At 42.3% G+C, this 17,909-nt stretch overlaps 1 protein-coding gene across 3 annotated transcripts in view; it reads right to left on the minus strand.

Moving 5' to 3' along the window:
- LOC124230890 (DDB1- and CUL4-associated factor 5) overlaps positions 1-9,156 on the minus strand; it is a 112,666-nt gene extending 103,510 nt beyond the window's left edge. Inside the window, exon 1 of one of the 3 annotated variants that reach the window (XM_046647376.1) lies at positions 8,736-9,156. In XM_046647376.1, the coding sequence (XP_046503332.1) occupies positions 8,736-8,949 (214 nt within the window). In that variant the 5' untranslated portion in view covers positions 8,950-9,156. The remainder of the gene's footprint in view (positions 1-8,735) is intronic. The other 2 variants (XM_046647377.1, XM_046647375.1) reach the window with 2 other exon arrangements.
- Positions 9,157-17,909: the final 8,753 nt, after the last annotated feature.

Genomic DNA, 17,909 nt, shown 5'->3' on the forward strand with positions numbered 1-17,909 from the left:
TTCTAACATTTATTCTTCCACTAATGCCCTAACTGTTCTCTGCATTACAGAACCCACAGCAGTCATTTATCAATGTCCTTCCTTGATTCTTTAGCACTCAGTTTTGACAATTAATACAAAACCTTTAAATCCCCTTGTGTTTCTAGACTATAGGTAACACTGGCTATTTTCCGAGTTGACAAATAAGACTAAGTGCTTAGCAGAGGGCTTGACACACATTACATGCTAATAAATGTTTAAAAAATAATTCTTATAGTTATTATTAAGATTAAAGAGGCACACATACTGTGTTCTCATTACATATTTTTAACGAATAAACAAACATAAGATACCTGTGTGGAAGAAGTTAACTTTATTTACAACAAAACACAGAATAACAATTTATCATCTAAAAGGAGCAATTAGAGTTGTACATTTGCTCAGAAATTGCTAACATCACCTTTCAATTCTTTAGAAGAGAGCCAGAAAAGGTGGCCTATCCTATAAGAAGAAAAGGGAAAGAAAAATATAAAAAGGCTACATAGAAACAGCACCTGCCGGGGAGCAATGAGCCCTCCTTAGAGTCCCGGCTGCCAAAGACTAACGGGGCAGCTCTGGAAGTCACCTTTTTACTTCTCCACTTCCTTTTCCATAAAATAAAGATCTTTCCAACTCTCTGACTCGATGAGGGAGAAGGAAGATATAAACAAGGTTACCTAATGCAATATTGCCCAAACTTCAGTCAATCTTGATCACCTCTTGATTTTTTCCGTATCCACATAACACATTCGCCATTATTTTTCTTTAAACTGACTCTTTAAAATTTATTGCACCTTAAGCAATAAATCCCTTAAAAACAATATTTTATATATGCTGCTTGACTTTTCTAACATGTAAAAAAATAAATGTACAAACCATTAAAATTTAAAAATTCATTCAAAGATCACCTAAAATTAGCTTACATACCCACACTTTGGCAAATGGTTACCTAACCCTCATCACCAAAAATCAAAAACTTTAAAGGACAGAGAATTAAGTAGAAAAGAAATGTAATTTCACATTCTCACGATAATCTAAGGGTTACTCCTAACAGATTAGTATTCAGTTCTTTAACTGTAAGAGAATATTTTTTTAATTTAAAGATTGGCACCTGAGCTAACAACTGTTGCCAATCTTTTTTTTTCTCCTCAAATCCCCCCAGTACATAGCTGTATATTTTGGTTGTGGGTCCTTCTAGCTGTGGCATGTGGGATGCTGCCTCAGCATGGCCTGACGGGTGGTGTCATGTCTGCGCCCAGGATCCCAACCAGCGAAACCCTGGCTGAAGCGGAGGGTGGGAATTTAACTACTCGGCCACGGGGCCGGCCCCAAGAGAAAATATTTTTAATATAATGTAGGGCACCAAAAATTGAAAATAGAATTGTTTCCTTCTTAGCCTATATAATCTTGATTTGAATTAGGATTTTAGTTCCTTTAAACTTAAAAGGCTTTAGTACCACCCTTGAGTATCTAAATTCAGACTAAAACAGGAAAAGCAATTACTTTTTTCCTGAAACCATGAAAAAGAAAAAAAGATTAAAATTAAGGGCCGTATATTAGCAATGGAAGTGCTCTTCTCCACACTCAATGCATGAGAAAATAAATACATCCATTTCTTAACTCGGGATTCAGAAAGCATATCCATTTGTGTTTCAAGTTTTACTCGTCAGTAGAGTTTCCTTGATCTAAATGATTTCAACTGTACTTTACAGGCAAATCTATCAATAATCAGCTAATGAGCACACACTTGGACCTGGGCTGACACCTTACAGTGTGGTAGCCAAGATACATAACTGAGGGCTACGGCTCTTCTAAGAACTCTTAGTAATCAAAAACATATTGGCTTAGGGGGCCAGCCCTGTGGCCAAGTGGTCAAGTTCGCGCACTCCGCTTCAGTGGCCCAGGGTGTCGCCAGTTCGGATCCTGGGCGCGGACATGGCACCACTCATCAGGCCATGTTGAGGTGGTGTCCCACATGCCACAACTAGAAGGATCCACAACTAAAAGTATACAACTATCTACCGGGGGGGATTTGGGGAGAAAAAAAACACACATTGGCTAAGTCAAGCCAGTGATGATTCTTTGAACAACACTGAACACAAAGACAACTTTCTGATGTGCTAATAATATCTAATGAGACTAGTGGTCATCAGTTGAACCTCCTTAGGTTATTTTAAAGAAGTGACAAACGCTGGCGTAATTCTAATTTTGCCCGTCTTTGATAGATATCAATTAGCTAACTGACCAAGAAGTGGGAAAAATAACATGCATCTATAAATATCCACGTTACCTTATCCTCATGACCTGACCTCTATAATTTATCATAGCAATGTACTCCAAGGCCATCTCTATGAGCCTTCTTTTTTTCCCACTAAAGCTCATAGGCAAGACGATTTTTGCTATATTAAGTACTGCAAACGAGAGAAAAATCAAATATCTATTAAAATATCATAAAGCAGAGGGGAAAAATTAAGGGTCATGCACTGTTACAAATGAGAAGTAAATGCTCCTAAAATGCAAGCTTCTCAAGAGTATGATTTATACCTGATTCATCACCTCTGTTATTCTCATAGCTCCTGTCTTATGAATACTATGCATTCAAAAACTATTTGTTGAACTAATAAATAGATCTAAGGATAAAATTTCCTATCATCACAGCAATGGATTATCAGTGAATAGAAAAGCTCACAGGAAAATCTAATTCCCTAATCACCTTGTCAAAATGTATGCACTATGAAAGATTTTAAAGACAGAAATCTGCCCCACCACTGGCCATACTTCACCTGATACACTCCTGATACACTGGACCAAGAAGTTCACCCTAATTCAACACATGAGAAGCTTTAATAAAGTCAGACTTTATTTAACTGGCTAAAGCCAAACACTTCACATGCAGATAATATGCTCTCAGATGAATTTATTTACAAAAAACCTGATTCCATAAAATGTGAGATAACCAGTGACTGGACAACAGGAGATGATCATTAATTAATGGGTTCAAATTAAGCATATGGTTATTATCATAGCCTTTTGGTTGATGCTTAAAAATATGCTTTGATGACAAAACTGGGGTCAAGTGTATTCACAAAGCATTTTTAACAGTTCACCTCACTGAGCGATTTCTCAATTTTTCACTTTGTACTGTGCCATGTACAACAATATTAGATGTTGAAGGTGTCAATCCCCTAAAAGCTTTTTTGAGGCTCAAGTTAAACAACAACAGTTGCAGCAGCAGTAGCAACCAGAGCAACAGCATGGGCTAGGCCCTGGTGCTAAGGACTTTCAAGTGTTATTTCATTTAATCCTCACCACAACCCTGTGAGGTATTACTGTCCTTATTATATGGACAAGGAAACAGAGGTAAGTGACTTGTCAAAGGTAATCCAATTAGCAAGTAGTTGAGTTGATATTCACCCCAGGCAGCCTGACTCCAGGGTTCATGCTCTTAATCCCTCTTATGTAACTGTGGATACTTATAATGATCAGTAAAGTCAGAGACCCATGTGAAATAGAAATAGGACTAAATAGTTATCCCAGTTATAAACATTATGACCAAGTAATTAAGGCCTCTCCCTATTCACAACTCCTACTTTATTAACGCTCTGAAACAGTATAGTTGCTGATGCTATTTGAAAAGCTTCTGAAGGTGCTTTTCCTACATTTAGTCATAAGCATTAAAAAGAGATCATAATCTCTCCCTGCAACTCAAACCTTCATACTTATGGGCTATTAATCTGCTAGTTCTACAGGTTCCAATGCCTTAAATATCAATTCAGGGGAAATAATATTTTTAGCAACTCTCACCCCTCAAGATCTGGATATTTCTGTTTACTGCTAAGATTGTGTTTACACAAACAGTTTACAAACTATAAGAAGGCAGAGTTACAATCCAAGTTAGATATACACAGACCTACATTCTGAATGGTCTCCCAATCAGAGCCCCAGAAGATGAACATCCCAAAGACAAAAAGAAAAAGACTTTCAAGCAAACATATAAAGGACTCCATTCCATGGGAAAGGAGCACAAAAGGAGGCAATGGAGGCAATTTAAAACACTAGGTGCCACCAAAGATTTAAAAGGTAAATCCAGGATATCCCCTAAATACATGTACCAGCATAACCTCCTTGCTGTTGTTAGGATCTCTTGTAAGTAGCACTTCAACATACAGTGTTGTTCCTAACCCCTCTAAGAACTAACACACAGGAAGATTCTAAGAGACTGCAAGCATCAAGCATAAGGAGTTCTTTATAAATATAATGTTTGGGGCTGGTCCAGTGGCCTGGTAGTTAAGTTCGTGCACTCTGCTTCGGTAGCCTGGGGTTCACAGGTTCAGATCCCAGCCATGGACCTAGTGCCACTCATCAAGCCACACTGTGGTGGCATCCCACACAAAATAGAGGAAGACTGGCACAGATGTTAGCTCAGCAACAATCCTCCTCAAGCAAAAAGAGGAAGATTGGCAACAGATGTTAGCACAGGGTCAATCTTCCTCACATAGAATAAAATAGAAAAAGTAATGTTCATTCAAACCCACACAGTTTACAAAGTACCTTCACACATAACCTATTATTGAATACTACACTCCTGTTAGGTAGTTAGTAAAGGCAATTTGTTATCCCCACTTTACATATGAGGAATGTAGAGACTTACCTAAATTTATACAATTTGTGACTGGTAGAGCCTCCAACTCCTATCCCAGGCTCTTTCCACACCACCTCATACCTCCTCATACCACATCAAAATGTCACAAAACTATCCTGTCCGTCCCCTTTGCACAGGTCTATTACCTATACTGTAAGAACAAACACCGGCTAATAATGACACGTTGAGTTAGAAGTACAAAGAGGAAAGAAAACAAACTCAGTACTTCCTTTGAGAGGCCTGGCACTCTGGCTCCCAACCTAAACTTTGCCAAATGTAGTTCTCACAACAGCTCTTCAGATAGGTGCTGGTCCTCCCAGTGAATACATCAGTAAACAGACTCAGAGAGGCTTAGCAACTTGACTAAGGTCACACACACAGCAGTGATTTGGTAAAATGTATGCTATATCACACCACCTTACATGATATCACAGTAATGCCCTGATCAACAACAAAGAAAAATACTTTCTAGATTAAAATACTTAATATTTTAAAATGTCAAAAAACCATCCCCCCCACTCATTGCTGTCACGATCTCAGTTACCAAGAGAACACCTTTCTCCTTCCTGATTTTTTCTGGTTTACTCAATACCTGCTGGCCTCACTGTGCCCTGGAAAAGGGGCTAGCTGTTATTTTTCTTCTTTGAGGAAAACTAGTCCTGAGCTAACATCTGCCGCCAATCCTCCTCTTTTTGCTGAGGAAGACTGTGCCTGAGCTAACATCTGTGCCCATCTTCCTCCACTTTATATGTGGGATGCCTGCCACTGCATGGCTTGATAAGCAATGGGTAGGTCTGCGCCCAGGATCCGGCCCGCGAACCCAGGGCTGCCTAAGTGGAATGAGGAAACTCAACCGCTGCGCCACCGGGCTGGCCTCGGGGCTAGCTGTTAGAACAAAAAAGCAATGATGATATGGGCCAGTCCAGTGGCACAGTGGTTAAGTTCCTGCACTCTGCTCTGGCTGCCTGGGGTTCACAGGTTTGGATCCTGGGCAGGGACATAAGACATGGCTCATCAAGCTATGCTGTGACAGGCATCCTACATATAAAGTAGAGGAAGATGGGCACAGATGTTAGCTCAGGGCCAATCTTCCTCAGCAAAAAAGGGAGGATTGGCTGCCGATGTCAGCTCATGGCTAATCTTCCTCCAAAAAAAAAAAGAAAGCAATGATGTATCCTTAACAAATAGCATTTAAAAGGCCATAGGAATCATGCAAATATAATTTTGCCCTAGGTCTAAGTTAATTCTCTCAAACAGTATGTGTCAGGTCCAAGAAATGTGAGCCTGCCCAAACAATTAGGAAATGAAAACAGTGAACAAACTCTGAACAATCTATCATTTTAATCACCACTTTCTGAGGGCTTTAACCAATCCAGACAAGATACAAGAACAACAAAACCCTTAAAAGTAATCTCATTACCAAGCCAGAGTCTGGCCTCCCACCACATTATTGTGAAACATGAGGGATAGATAACATTAGCCTCAAAATACTGTGTGCCTCTCCCCTCTGGTGTTAACTGCTAAAGAACAACGACAGATAAGCGAAAATGTAAACACTGACACCTTAAATAGTTTTAAACTTGGGAAGATTATTGAAGGACCTCCTAGAACAAAATTTAATTAGCTTTAACAAGTTAAGATGTATTTATGACTCCCAGAAGGGGCTTCCGTATCTGAGGCTAAGGGGGCGGGGGGGGGGGGGGGGACTTCTGTTAGCATAAATTGTACTCACAGTGGAAGGTGAATAACTAAAAAGGCTGTTAACCAAAACTTGATGTTTAGGGAACAAATAAGCAAAGGTAAGTCTATCTGAGCTAAACTGGAGAGGCGGGTGGAAAAGCTTGCAGGAAGGACGAGGAACAAGGGCAAGAGTAGATAAAAAGGGAAACAGGAAGAACTGAGCTAGAGGAAGTAGGAGGAGAAGGAGAAGGACTAAGGTGGGAACCCTGAAAGCACTGATGGAGATGGGCGACTCTGGCCTGGAAAAGGAAGGCAATGAACGCCTGGGAACCAGAAGCCTGCCAGAACCTCCCCTGTGGAAAAGGCCTCCCTCTTCTAGAGACTAAAATTAAGCCAAGGGAAACGAACTGGCCAAGGCTAGAGAAAATAGGGTTCACTTAAGACACAGGGGAAGGCCCTGCACAAGGATAATAGGTACAGAATGGAGGCACCTTTTAAAAGAAGTGCTAGCTTTAAATGGGTGAACTGTATGGCATGTGAATTATATCTTAATAAATCTGTTATTTTAAAAAAGTGTGTTAAACTGAGCAATGTATGACTGCCCTTATGATTTAATTAACATGATTAGTTCAGTCTACAAGAGTCCTCTCCAAATCCCCTCACCCAGTAGGGTGGGTTTACTTTTGTCTGGGAACATCTCTGTTGGAATACATCACTCTGGGAAGGAGAAGTATTGCGAAAACAGAAGCAGCAGTAGGGGAAAAAGGTGGGAGTTCTTTAAAGAGATCTTCCCCCATTTTTGCCCTCAGGAATTTTGGGCATCGTGGGGGAAGGAAGCTTTTGTTTGGGGTATGCCTTTGAAGTGGAATATCAGGTTTCTTCAGGGGATGATCTAGGGCCCAAATCTACCTCGTCAAAGAGAAAACGATCTGGGGTGGAAAAGTCAAGTCAGTTCTGGAGAAACCCCAGAAGGTTTATCGCGGAATGATCACACAGGTCTTATCTCTGCTACCCCCAAATTGGACTGCACGCCCCGTGTCACTTCCGACTGTTACTCGCGAAGAAGACGGATGCTTTGCCATGATCCCAGAAGTTTCTGGAGAACTGCCCACTGACGTAAATTAGAAACCCATTCGGGGACCGGCCTGGGTGAAGCGAGGCGCCACGTCCAGCGCTGGGCTCCCCCTTCCTCTCAATGTAGGAAAAGGGACCGGGTAGGGCAGAAGGCGAGCGGGAACGCCAGATCACCGTCGTCGCCCTCCTCCCCTTGGCCGGGTTTCGGGGAGCCGCCCCCAGCGTACCCCAATCCCCGCTCGCCTGCCTCGGGCCTGCGACCCCGAGAGGAGGGCGGCGGCGGCGAGCGCCCCCCGCGGCCGCCCCCCCCCCCCCCCGGGCAGCTGTCGCCGCGGCGCGCCGGGCCCGGGCCTCCCCGGGAGCAATAGGCTATCGATTCAGCTGCCTGTCGCTAGGAGCCCCGGGAGAGCGAGGCCTACACCGCCCGGCCGGAGCCCCGGCCTCGATTTCGCCACTTTCCCCACACCGGAGGGGGAGCCGGGGGCAACCAAGCCCAGCTGGGCGGGGGGGAAGAGGAGCGGGGACCACCTGCAACGGCAGCCGCGGGGAAAGGGCGTGCGGGCGCGGGGCTCCGGCCAACAAGTCTCCGGGGTCGCCCATCCGCCGCCCCCGGCCTCACAAGTTGCGCATTCAAGTTCAGGCCGGTGCCCCCTGGCCTCCCGGGCCCTGGGCACTCTGGAAACCAGGAGAAAAACAAGACGCGGAAGAGGCCCCCGCAGGACGGAGGAGATGGAGCTGGGCCCCCAGCGCGCCCAGGAGGCCCAACCTCGACCGCCCGCCCGTCACCTCCCCTCGGCGGACCCAGCCGGGCCCCGAGTCGCAGCCCCGAGCCCTGCGGCGGCCGCCCTGTCACCGCCCGGCGCCCAGGCCCCTCCGCCAGGATGCCGGCGACAGGGGCTCGGGCTCCCCCCTGCCCCCGGCGCGCCTCGGCCTCCTCCCTCTCAAAATCCCCAAATGCCCCCCGCACCTTTTCAAGTACTCAGAGCAAGAGTTTCCCATCAAACTTTGTCAAGTGGTAACCTCGCCCCCCTCCCCAACCCATACTTCCAGGGCGGTCCTCCGGAGAGGTCACTCTCCTCTTGGGATGAAGCGAATTAAGGACCTGTCAACCATTTTAGGTCTTTTTTATAGAAGACATCCTCTCCCTCCCCTCCCTCCCCCTGCAATGGTTTTAATTTGACACCAAACCTTCCCCCCGCAGCAGGGGGGGGTGGAGGAGGGAGGGGGTGGGGACTGAGGGCGGGAGGAGGGGGCGAGGAGGGCGACAGGGGAGGTGGGAAGGGGGCCGGGAGGCGCGGGGAGGGGACGGGGGTTGATTTACCTGAGACCAGCCACTGGCCTCCATTGTTGGAGAATTCAATGGCATTGACACAGCCGAAGTGGCCGAGGAGGTCCTTCTTGTAGAGGTTTCTGCAGCCCCGCAGGCGTCTCCTCTGAAAGTCCTGAGTGAGCAGGGGGTCCCCATGCAAGCCCCGCTGGGACAAGAAGCCCACCACTGACCTCATGCTGCCCCCCAGGCCAGCTCTCCTCTTCATGCTGGAACCGCCGCCGCCGCCGCTCGCGCCGCCGCCCCTCCCTCGGCCTCCCGCGCGGCCGCCGCACTCCCCGGCCCTCCCCCCGCGCTGCGAGCCGGCTGGTTCTTTAACCAGCCATGGCAGACGGAGCGAGGTGTGCAGACGCGCGGCGGCGTCCGCGGCTTCCTGGTGGCCCCCCTCCCCCAAGGCTCCTCCCTCGCCCTCGCCGCCGCCTCCAGCAGCTGAGCCTCAGCTGCGGCCGCGCTTCCGCGCTGCGCGGCCCTTCCGCCGGCCGCGGGCGCCGGGAGAACGCGGGCGCCGGCGGCCCTTCCCCCGCGGACGCGGGCCGGAAGAACGCGGGCGGCTGGCCTGGAGACCGCGGGCGGCGGCTCGGCGTGCCCACCGCAGCTCCTCCCCGCGCGAGGCCCCGGGTGGCGCCGGCGGAGGCCGCGCTGCCCGCCCTGAGCGCCGCCCTCTGTGAAGTTGAGGGCGCGTAACAGTCCGAGCGACCGCGGCCCATCGCCGCCTGGAGGCCCGGCGCCCGGACGAAGGCGGCTCCGCGCTCTTTCTGTCGGCCGGGAAAATGCAGCCCGAGGTGGCAGAGAGGTGGAAGGAGGACTGAGGCCGAGGCTCCGGTCTCCCTCTGTCCGCCTCACCCTGGGGCCGCCGAGCCCTGTCCAAGAGAAGGGAACCGGGAGTTAGGACTGGACACGTGGGGTAAGGTCGCTTGGGGATTGTGTTAGCGCACCCGTCCTTCCCCACAAAATAAATTGTTGACACTCCCCTTCCCCCCACATTCAGCTAATTCGCCCTTCCTCCAGCCATTCCGTAAAAACGTCTAAATTGTTCCGCTTGGTGGATAGTAGAGTGGTATGTGGGGAAAAAGGGAGAAAGGAATTGTTAAGAAGTGAGAAGAAAATTGCCAAAACCGACTTGAGTTCTGTCCATTAGTTCCAGGCACATTTGCAAGACACAAGAAGCGTTGTGCGAAAATAGCAATACGTGTGATTTAATCGGGTGCGGTGAGCTCCTCTTCAAGGTCTTGAGTGTGGAGCTCTGAGGCCGTACAGCTGTTAACCAGCAGCTGTGTTCCAGGCCAGAAGTAGCCGCCCTGCGGTGGGCTGTGAGCCTCCGCGTTGACCCCAGCGAGGAGACTGGATGTTAAGTGCTTTGGAATGCTACCAGATACATACAGGAAAAAGTCCCCTTGTCAGTGTATTGTAGTGCTTTCCCTAGAAGCTATTCTCTGTCATTAAATGGTAATAAGCTGCTACAATAGGCAGGTGTCACTTTTGCCCTTTCAGTTTACCAGGAATTACATCCTCTGTATCAGAGATAGCACGTGGGCAGTCGAGGAGAGCCCCATGAAAGGTGGGCTGGAGGTGGAGAACATCCATCAAGCACAATCACCTACTTCTACTTTTTGTACAATGACAAGATTAATCATACTAATAACAAATATGCAAGTAAATGTTTAATTTAAAAATCAACATTATAGCAAATATTGCTGAACTTAACAGAAATCCCCCAAATTCCAGAAATTATGGTTTCAATGGGATATTTCCCTAAACAGGAAAATGTGTAGTGCTTTCTTTTAAAAAGTTTCATTCTCAGGATGCTTCATAGTGTTTATTCATTATAATAGCCCCGTAAAGATCAGTAGTAGTATACCAGCTTGATTAACGATTTTTAGCACCCAACATCTCTTCTTCATAGCAATATCACAATGTGTAATTAAACATATTTTTGTGATTATATCAGAGTCCCCCACTCTGCTATAAGCTTTCTGAGAGGAAGGACCACGTCTCTTCTGCTCATGGGTATATGTCCAGAGCCAGCACATGCTGGCACTTAGTGGCCACTGGAACATTTGTTGAATACTTGAATGAATTTAGGGACTGGAGAGACACACCCTCTTCTCCGTCTTAAGCACATACCTCTTCTCCACAACTTTAAATGTGACTGGCTTTTCCCCAATCCCTGGAATGACTGTCCCATTTACCTCAACCTAAAAATAGACCAGGATCTGGTCACAAGCCAGCTCAACTCTAGGACTTTGTTGGAAACTTCTGTAACTGTTCAGTAACCAGCCAGGACAGAAATGTAGGACCACTCAGACTGTTTATATCCTACTGCTACTCTTTGTAAGGACAGTGGATACAATCTCTCTCTTCTTATTTCCATCATTAGGGTTGCCAGATAAAATGCAGGACACCCAGTTCAATATGAATCAGATAAACAATGAATAATTTTTTAGCATAAGTATGTCCCATGTAATATTTTGGGTTTACTTATACTAAAATAATTATTCGTTTATCTGAAATTCAAATTGAATTGGGCATTCTGTATTATTATTTGCTAAATCTGGTGACCCTACCTGTAGTATAACCCAACTTCAGAAGATCAAGCTTTATGGTATCTATTTGCTTTTGTTAAGAATTTAACATAGTCCCTTGTGTCTTTTATTGCAAACTAATAATATTGTACATAACTATGTAATACAAATCTTTAATCAACTTCAGTGACCATGGCCTTTCCAATAATAGGTATTTATCGTGAAAAGGCCAGTGTACTTAGCTTAAAAATAGTGAATAAAATTGGACTCCTGAGTAATCTTTCCTCTGCATAGAATGTGTAGAGGAAGAGGGAGAAGGGTAAAAAAAATTCCTTTTTTTCCTAGGCCCAGAAACTTCTGTATATTACCGTTCATTTAGGAACCCTTGAACTACTATGGGTACCCTTACATAATTGCTCCACTGTGGGTTGAATACTGATCAAATGTAGAGTTCCCAGAAATTCATTTACTCTTTGACCCCAGTATCGTTGGAGAAAGAGTAAGGACTCTTTAAAAACTGACTAGATGCTAACGAAATGTTCAAATTTAGAATTGTTTGTTTAAAAAGAAAACTAAGGTACTACTAAGCCCCTTCTCAAACATTTACTAATTACGTTAAATTTTAGCATATTAAGAGCTACATACAAATACTAACATGCTCAGAAATCTTTCACTTAAAAATATTTTCAACTTTAAAATAAACTGTTACTCATAGATAAGAGATATTAATTCAGAAAAATAATACATATTATATACGTATAATTAAACTGTAATGTCTTTTAAGGGATAAGTTATTTATTGGCCATTTCAAATGACAGCAATTTTAATTTTGGGGGAAAAAAAGGAAACGTCTATTTAAATAGAAACTCTTCTGCCAAGATCTATAGGACACGTCATTTCATTTTTTTAATAATAATTTTATCAGACATAGTTGACATACCATAAAATTCATGCTTTTAAAGTTGACAATTTAGTGGCTTGTAGTATATTCTCAAAGTGGTACAACCATCATCGCTATCTAATTCCAGAAGATTTTATCACCCCAAAGAGAAACCCCATTCACATTAGCAGTCACTCCCCATTCCTCGCTACCCTTAGCCCCTGGCAACCACTAATCTATATACTGTCTCTATGGATTTGCCTATTCTGGATATTTCATATGAGTGGAATCATACAATATGTGGTCTTTGTGTCTGTCTTCTTTCATTTAGCATAATGTTTTCAAAGTTCATCTTTGTTGTGTCCTATATCAGAACTCCATTCTTTTTTTTAGACCAAATTATATTCCCTTGTATGGATATACAACATTTTGTTTATCTATTCATCAGTTAATGGGCATTTGGGCTGTTTCCATTTTTTGGCTATTATTTATAATGCTGTTGTTAACATTTGTGTACAAGTTTTTGTGTGGACATGTTCTCATTTCTCTTGGGAACTGTACATACACCTAGTAGTGGAATTGTTAGATTATATGATAACTCTCTGTTGTACTTTGTGAGGAACTTCCAAATTGTTTTCCAAAGCAGCTGACCATTTTACATTCCCACCAGCAATGTATGAGGGTTCTAATTTTTCCGTTTCCTTGCCAGTCTCTGTTATTGTCTGTCTTTTTTATTATAGCCATACAAGTGGGTGAAGTGGTTTCTCATTATGGTTTGGATTTGCAATTCCCTGATGGCTGTTGATGTTGAGCATCTTTTCATGTGCTTATTGGCCATTTGTATATCTTCTTTGGAGAAATGCGTATTCAGATCCTTTGCCCATTTTTTAATTATTTGTGTTTTTATTGCTGAGTTGTAGGAATTCTTTACATATTCTAACACAAGTCCCTTATCAAATATATGATTTGCAAATATTTTTTCCCATTCTGTGGGTCTTTTCATTTCTTGGTTGTATCCTTTGAAGCACAAAAGTTTTAAATTCTGTTAAGGTCCAATTATCATTTTTTTTCTTTTGTTATTTGTGCTTTTGGTGTCATATCTGAGAAACAAGGTTACAAAGATTTACTCCTTTAATTCTTCTAAGAGTTTTATATTTTAGCTCTTACATTTAGGTCCGTGATCCATTTTGAGTTAATTTTTGTACATAGTGTGAGGTGTAGGGGTGCAGCTTTTTATTCTTTTGCATATGTACATCCAGTCATCCCTGCGCCATTTTTTTTATTGATTTTCCCAGCACCATTTTTTTAAAAGACCCTTCTTTCCTCCATTGAATTGCTAGCATATAGAAATACAATAGATTTTTTAATATTGGCCTTGAATCCTACAAACCTGCTTAATCTATTTATTAGCTCTAATAGTTTTTTGTGAGTTTCTTAAGTTTTCTATATACAAGATCCTCTCAGGCCGGCCTCATGGCTGATTGGTTAAGTTCGCATGCTCCGCTTCGCTGGCCCAGGGTTTTGCAGGTTCAGATCCTGGGCATGGACATGGCACAGCTCATCAGGCCATGTTGAGGCGGTGCCCCACGTGCCACAGCTAGAAGGACCCACAACTAAAATATACAACTATGTGATGGGGGGATTTGGGGAGAAAAAGCAGAAAAAAAACAGAAGATTGACAACAGTTGTTAGCTCAGGTGCCAATCTTTAACAGAAGATCCTCTCAGAGCCTAATAGAAATAGTTTTACTTCTTCTTTTGCAATCTGGATGCTTTCTATTTCTTTTTCTTACCTAATTGCCTTAGCTAGAACCTCTAGTACAATGTCAAATAGAACTTGTAGGAGCAAACATCTTGTCTTGTTCCTGATATTAGAGGGAAAATTTTTAGTCTTTTAGTCGCCATTAAATATTATGTTAGCTGTGGGTTTTTTGTGATTCCCTTATCAGGTGCAGAAGTCCCTTTTGATTTCTGGTTGTAGAATGTTTTTATTAGAAAGAGTGTTGGATTTTGTCAGATGATTTTCTTTATCTATTGAAATGATAATAGAGTTTTTGTCCTTAATTCTATTAAAATGCTGTACTATGTTGATTGATTTTCATATGTTAAATCAATCTTACATTCCTGAGATAAATCCTACTTGGTCACGGTGTTTAATCCTTTTTAAATGTTGCTGGAGTCACTTTGCTGGTGTTTTGTTGAGGATTTCTATAACTATATTCATAGAGATGTTGGTCTTTAGTTTTCTTTTCTTGTGATATCTTTGTCTGATTTTGATATCAGGGTAACATTGGCCTCATAAAATGAGTTGAGAAGTCCATCCTGTATTTTTTGGAAGAGTTTGTGAAGGATTAGTGTAAATTCTTTTTAAAACATTTGGTAGAATTCACTAGAGAAGTCATCTGGCCTGGACTTTTCTTTGTGGGAGGGTTTTGATTACTGATTCCATCTCTTGTTATAATTCTATTCAGATTTTCTATTTCTTCTTGATTCAGTTTTGGTAGTTTGTGTATTTCTAGGAATTCATCTAGGCTATCTAATTCATCAGCCTGTTGATAGTATTTCCTTATAATTCTTTGTATTTCTGTAATATCACCTCTTTCATTCCTGATTTTAGTAATTTGAGTCTTCTCTTTTTTTGGTCAGTCTAGCTAAAGATTTGTCGATATTGTTGATATATTCAAAGAACCAACTTCTGGTTTTGTTTATTTTCTCTATTGTTTTTTGCTTCTCTATTTCATTTATTTCTGCTCTAGTCTTTATTACTTCCTTCCGTTTGCTTTGGGTTTACTCTTCTTCTAATTTCTTTTTTTTTTTTTTTAACTAAGTTAACTGATTTATAACGTTATATAAATTTCAGGTATACATCATTATATTTCTCCTTCTTTATAGACTACATCATGTTCCCTGCCAAGAATTTTTTCTAATTTCTTAAACTGGAAGGTTAGGTTACTGATTTGAGGTCTTTCTTTCTTTTTGTTATAGATGTTTACAGCTATTAATTTCTCTCTCAACACTGTTTTAGGTGCTTCCTATACGTTTTTGTATGTTGTATGTTTTCATTCATCTCAAGCTTTTTTCTAATTTCCCTTGTGATTTCTTTCATGACCAATTGGTTATTTAAATGTGTATTGTTTAATTTCCACATATTTGTGAATTTCCTAAATTTCCTTCTGTAATTGATTTTTAATTCCTTTTTTAAAGGTGGCGTTTTCCACAGGTTTTGAAGTAAATTCCCAGGCTGCAAAGTAATTGACTCAGTAATTAAAGTTGGAATATTATTTGTTACTACAAGTTTCAAATCCTGTTCTAACTTACTTTCCAGACATTTGGTTCAAGTTTGCCATGCATAATTCTTCATGACAAATGAAGAAATCTAGTTTGAAATAAACTTTATGGAGTCAAATTGGACAGAAATTGTCAGTGGCCAGGATTATTCATTTAATATTTACTCAGTGATATTTTTTGTACTAGTCTATGCCAATCACCTGGGTTTTGAATATTTGAAGTTTCCTTGACAAAATCATCATAAGCCAGCTGTTTTTACTTATTTTTAATTTTAGGCTTCCACATGATAATTCCTGGTGAGTGGCATGAGAAACTGTTAAAAATAGTTGTTGTTTATTGCACTGGGTATGTAGTCATATAGCCAAGATTTCTTTTCCAGAGATGGTCCCATGAATATATAATGTTTATTGAGCATCTTCAGTGTGCTCAACATCATTTACAAAATAAAATTGGGCAGTGCCCCTTCCCCAAAGTAAAATATGCCCAAGGAGAAACAAAAAGATTCTTTGGTACAGAGGTCAAATTTAAATTGTTTTTATGGCTTCAGTGGTCATTGAGGACAGCCTCCTGGAAAATGAACTGACCACAGCATGTGTTTATAAACTTGTTCCTCCTTCCTTCTGAGCAAACTACATGAACTCATAATGTAAATAGAATCAGCATTCTTGACTATAGATCCTACTTAAGTTGGAGCTGGTGACGTACCTAGCTATCTATGAGCTCGCCGGCAGATAATCATTGCTCAAATCACAAAATGGTAAAGCCTGTGAGATCTCAGAAATCACCTGGTCATGGTTTATTTTGATCACCATTGAATCTATAGCATCAAGAACAGTTCCTGGCTCATGAGTTATTGGGTGAAAGAATCTTCCTGAAATGCCCTTGCTCAAAACTCTCCCTTTTCTCTGTTGTTTCAGGTCCAGACTCCTTTATGTGCCTGTCAAGTTCCTCCATGATTTGTCTCCCCCTTATCTATAAGTAGATTTCCTGTAGCTCCACACACCCACCAAATAGGGTGGTGGCCCATTCTTCCCTACATACCTCTGTGCTCACACTACTCTCTCAAATCCTATACATACTTTGAGCTCCACCTAATCCATCCAAATCCTATACATACTTTGAGGTCCATTTCTTTCATGAACCTCCTTTCCAATAAATCTAGGCAACATTAATTTTCCTTTCCTTAGGATTCCTGCCATGCTTACAGTTAGTATCGCAGTTTACCATTTAAATGTTTAACATTTCTATATCCCTGTGTAGTTTCTAAAAGTACTTTACATATATTTTTTTTTAGCTTTATAACAGTCCTGTGCGGTTGGACATGAATTGTTCATTCATTCAAGAAATGTTTATTGATTGGGCTGGCCCGGTGGTACAGCAGTTAAGTGCGCATGTTCCGCTTTGGCAGTCCAGGCTTTGCCGGTCCGGATCCCAGGTGCAGACATGGCACCACTTGGCAAAAGCCATGCTGTGGTAGGCATCCCACGTATAAAGTAGAAGAAGATGGGCATGGATGTGAGCTCAGAGCCAGTATTCCTCAGCAAAAAGAGGAGGATTGGCAGCAGAAGTTAGCTCCCGGTTAATCTTCCTCAAAAAAAAAAAAAAGATGTTTATTGAGTACCTACTATGCGCCATTGCCCTAGGTAGACACAAGGGATATAATAGTAAGCAAAAAAGAAGACTCTGACCAATGTTCATAGTACTTGTAGGACAGAGGCAAACTTTAATCAAACAATCATGCAGTAAATAGAAGATTACAACAATACTAACAATTGCTAACATTTATTGAGCACTTGGCTCTGTTCCAAGTTCTTCACAGCTATTAACTCATTTAATATTCTCAACCACCCTATGAAGAAAGTATTATTATCCTATTTTGCACATGAGGAAAATAACAGTTGTGGTACATAAAAGTGTTTGATAACTCAGTCTCCACATACATTAAATGGAGTTTGTGATAAATGAATTCTTATTGGTGGAGCCCCTTAGATCAGTGCCTGATTTGCAGTAAACATGTCTGAGTATTAGCTATTATGATGATGGTGATGGTGAGAGATTAAAATGGGAAAATCCTACCTGACACATTAGGGAGAGCTATGATCTGAAGGAATGGTAAGTGTGAATGAAGCCAAGTGGCTGATTGGGTGGGGGTGCTCCAAGCAAAGGTAACAGCACATGCAAAGGCTCTGTGGGAGGAGAAAGCTAGAAGAAGGCTGTTGTGCTGAAGCACAGATGGGATAGGGAACATGATATCAGATGAGATGCAATTAAATAGCTGCTAGATTCTGCAGGGTCCTGGCCATGTGAAGGATTTTAGTCTTTAGCTAAGAGTCACTGAAGGGTTTTAAACAGAGAGCTTATATGATCAGGTATGCATTTTATAAGATTATTTTGGCTATTATGAGAAAAAAGGATTGGAGGAGGCTAAGAGCAGATTAGAGTGGATGATTAGGAAGCTTTTACAGTAGTACAGGGGAGA

This window comes from Equus quagga, chromosome 20, assembly GCF_021613505.1.
Source record: "Equus quagga isolate Etosha38 chromosome 20, UCLA_HA_Equagga_1.0, whole genome shotgun sequence".
Lineage (NCBI taxonomy): Eukaryota > Metazoa > Chordata > Mammalia > Perissodactyla > Equidae > Equus > Equus quagga.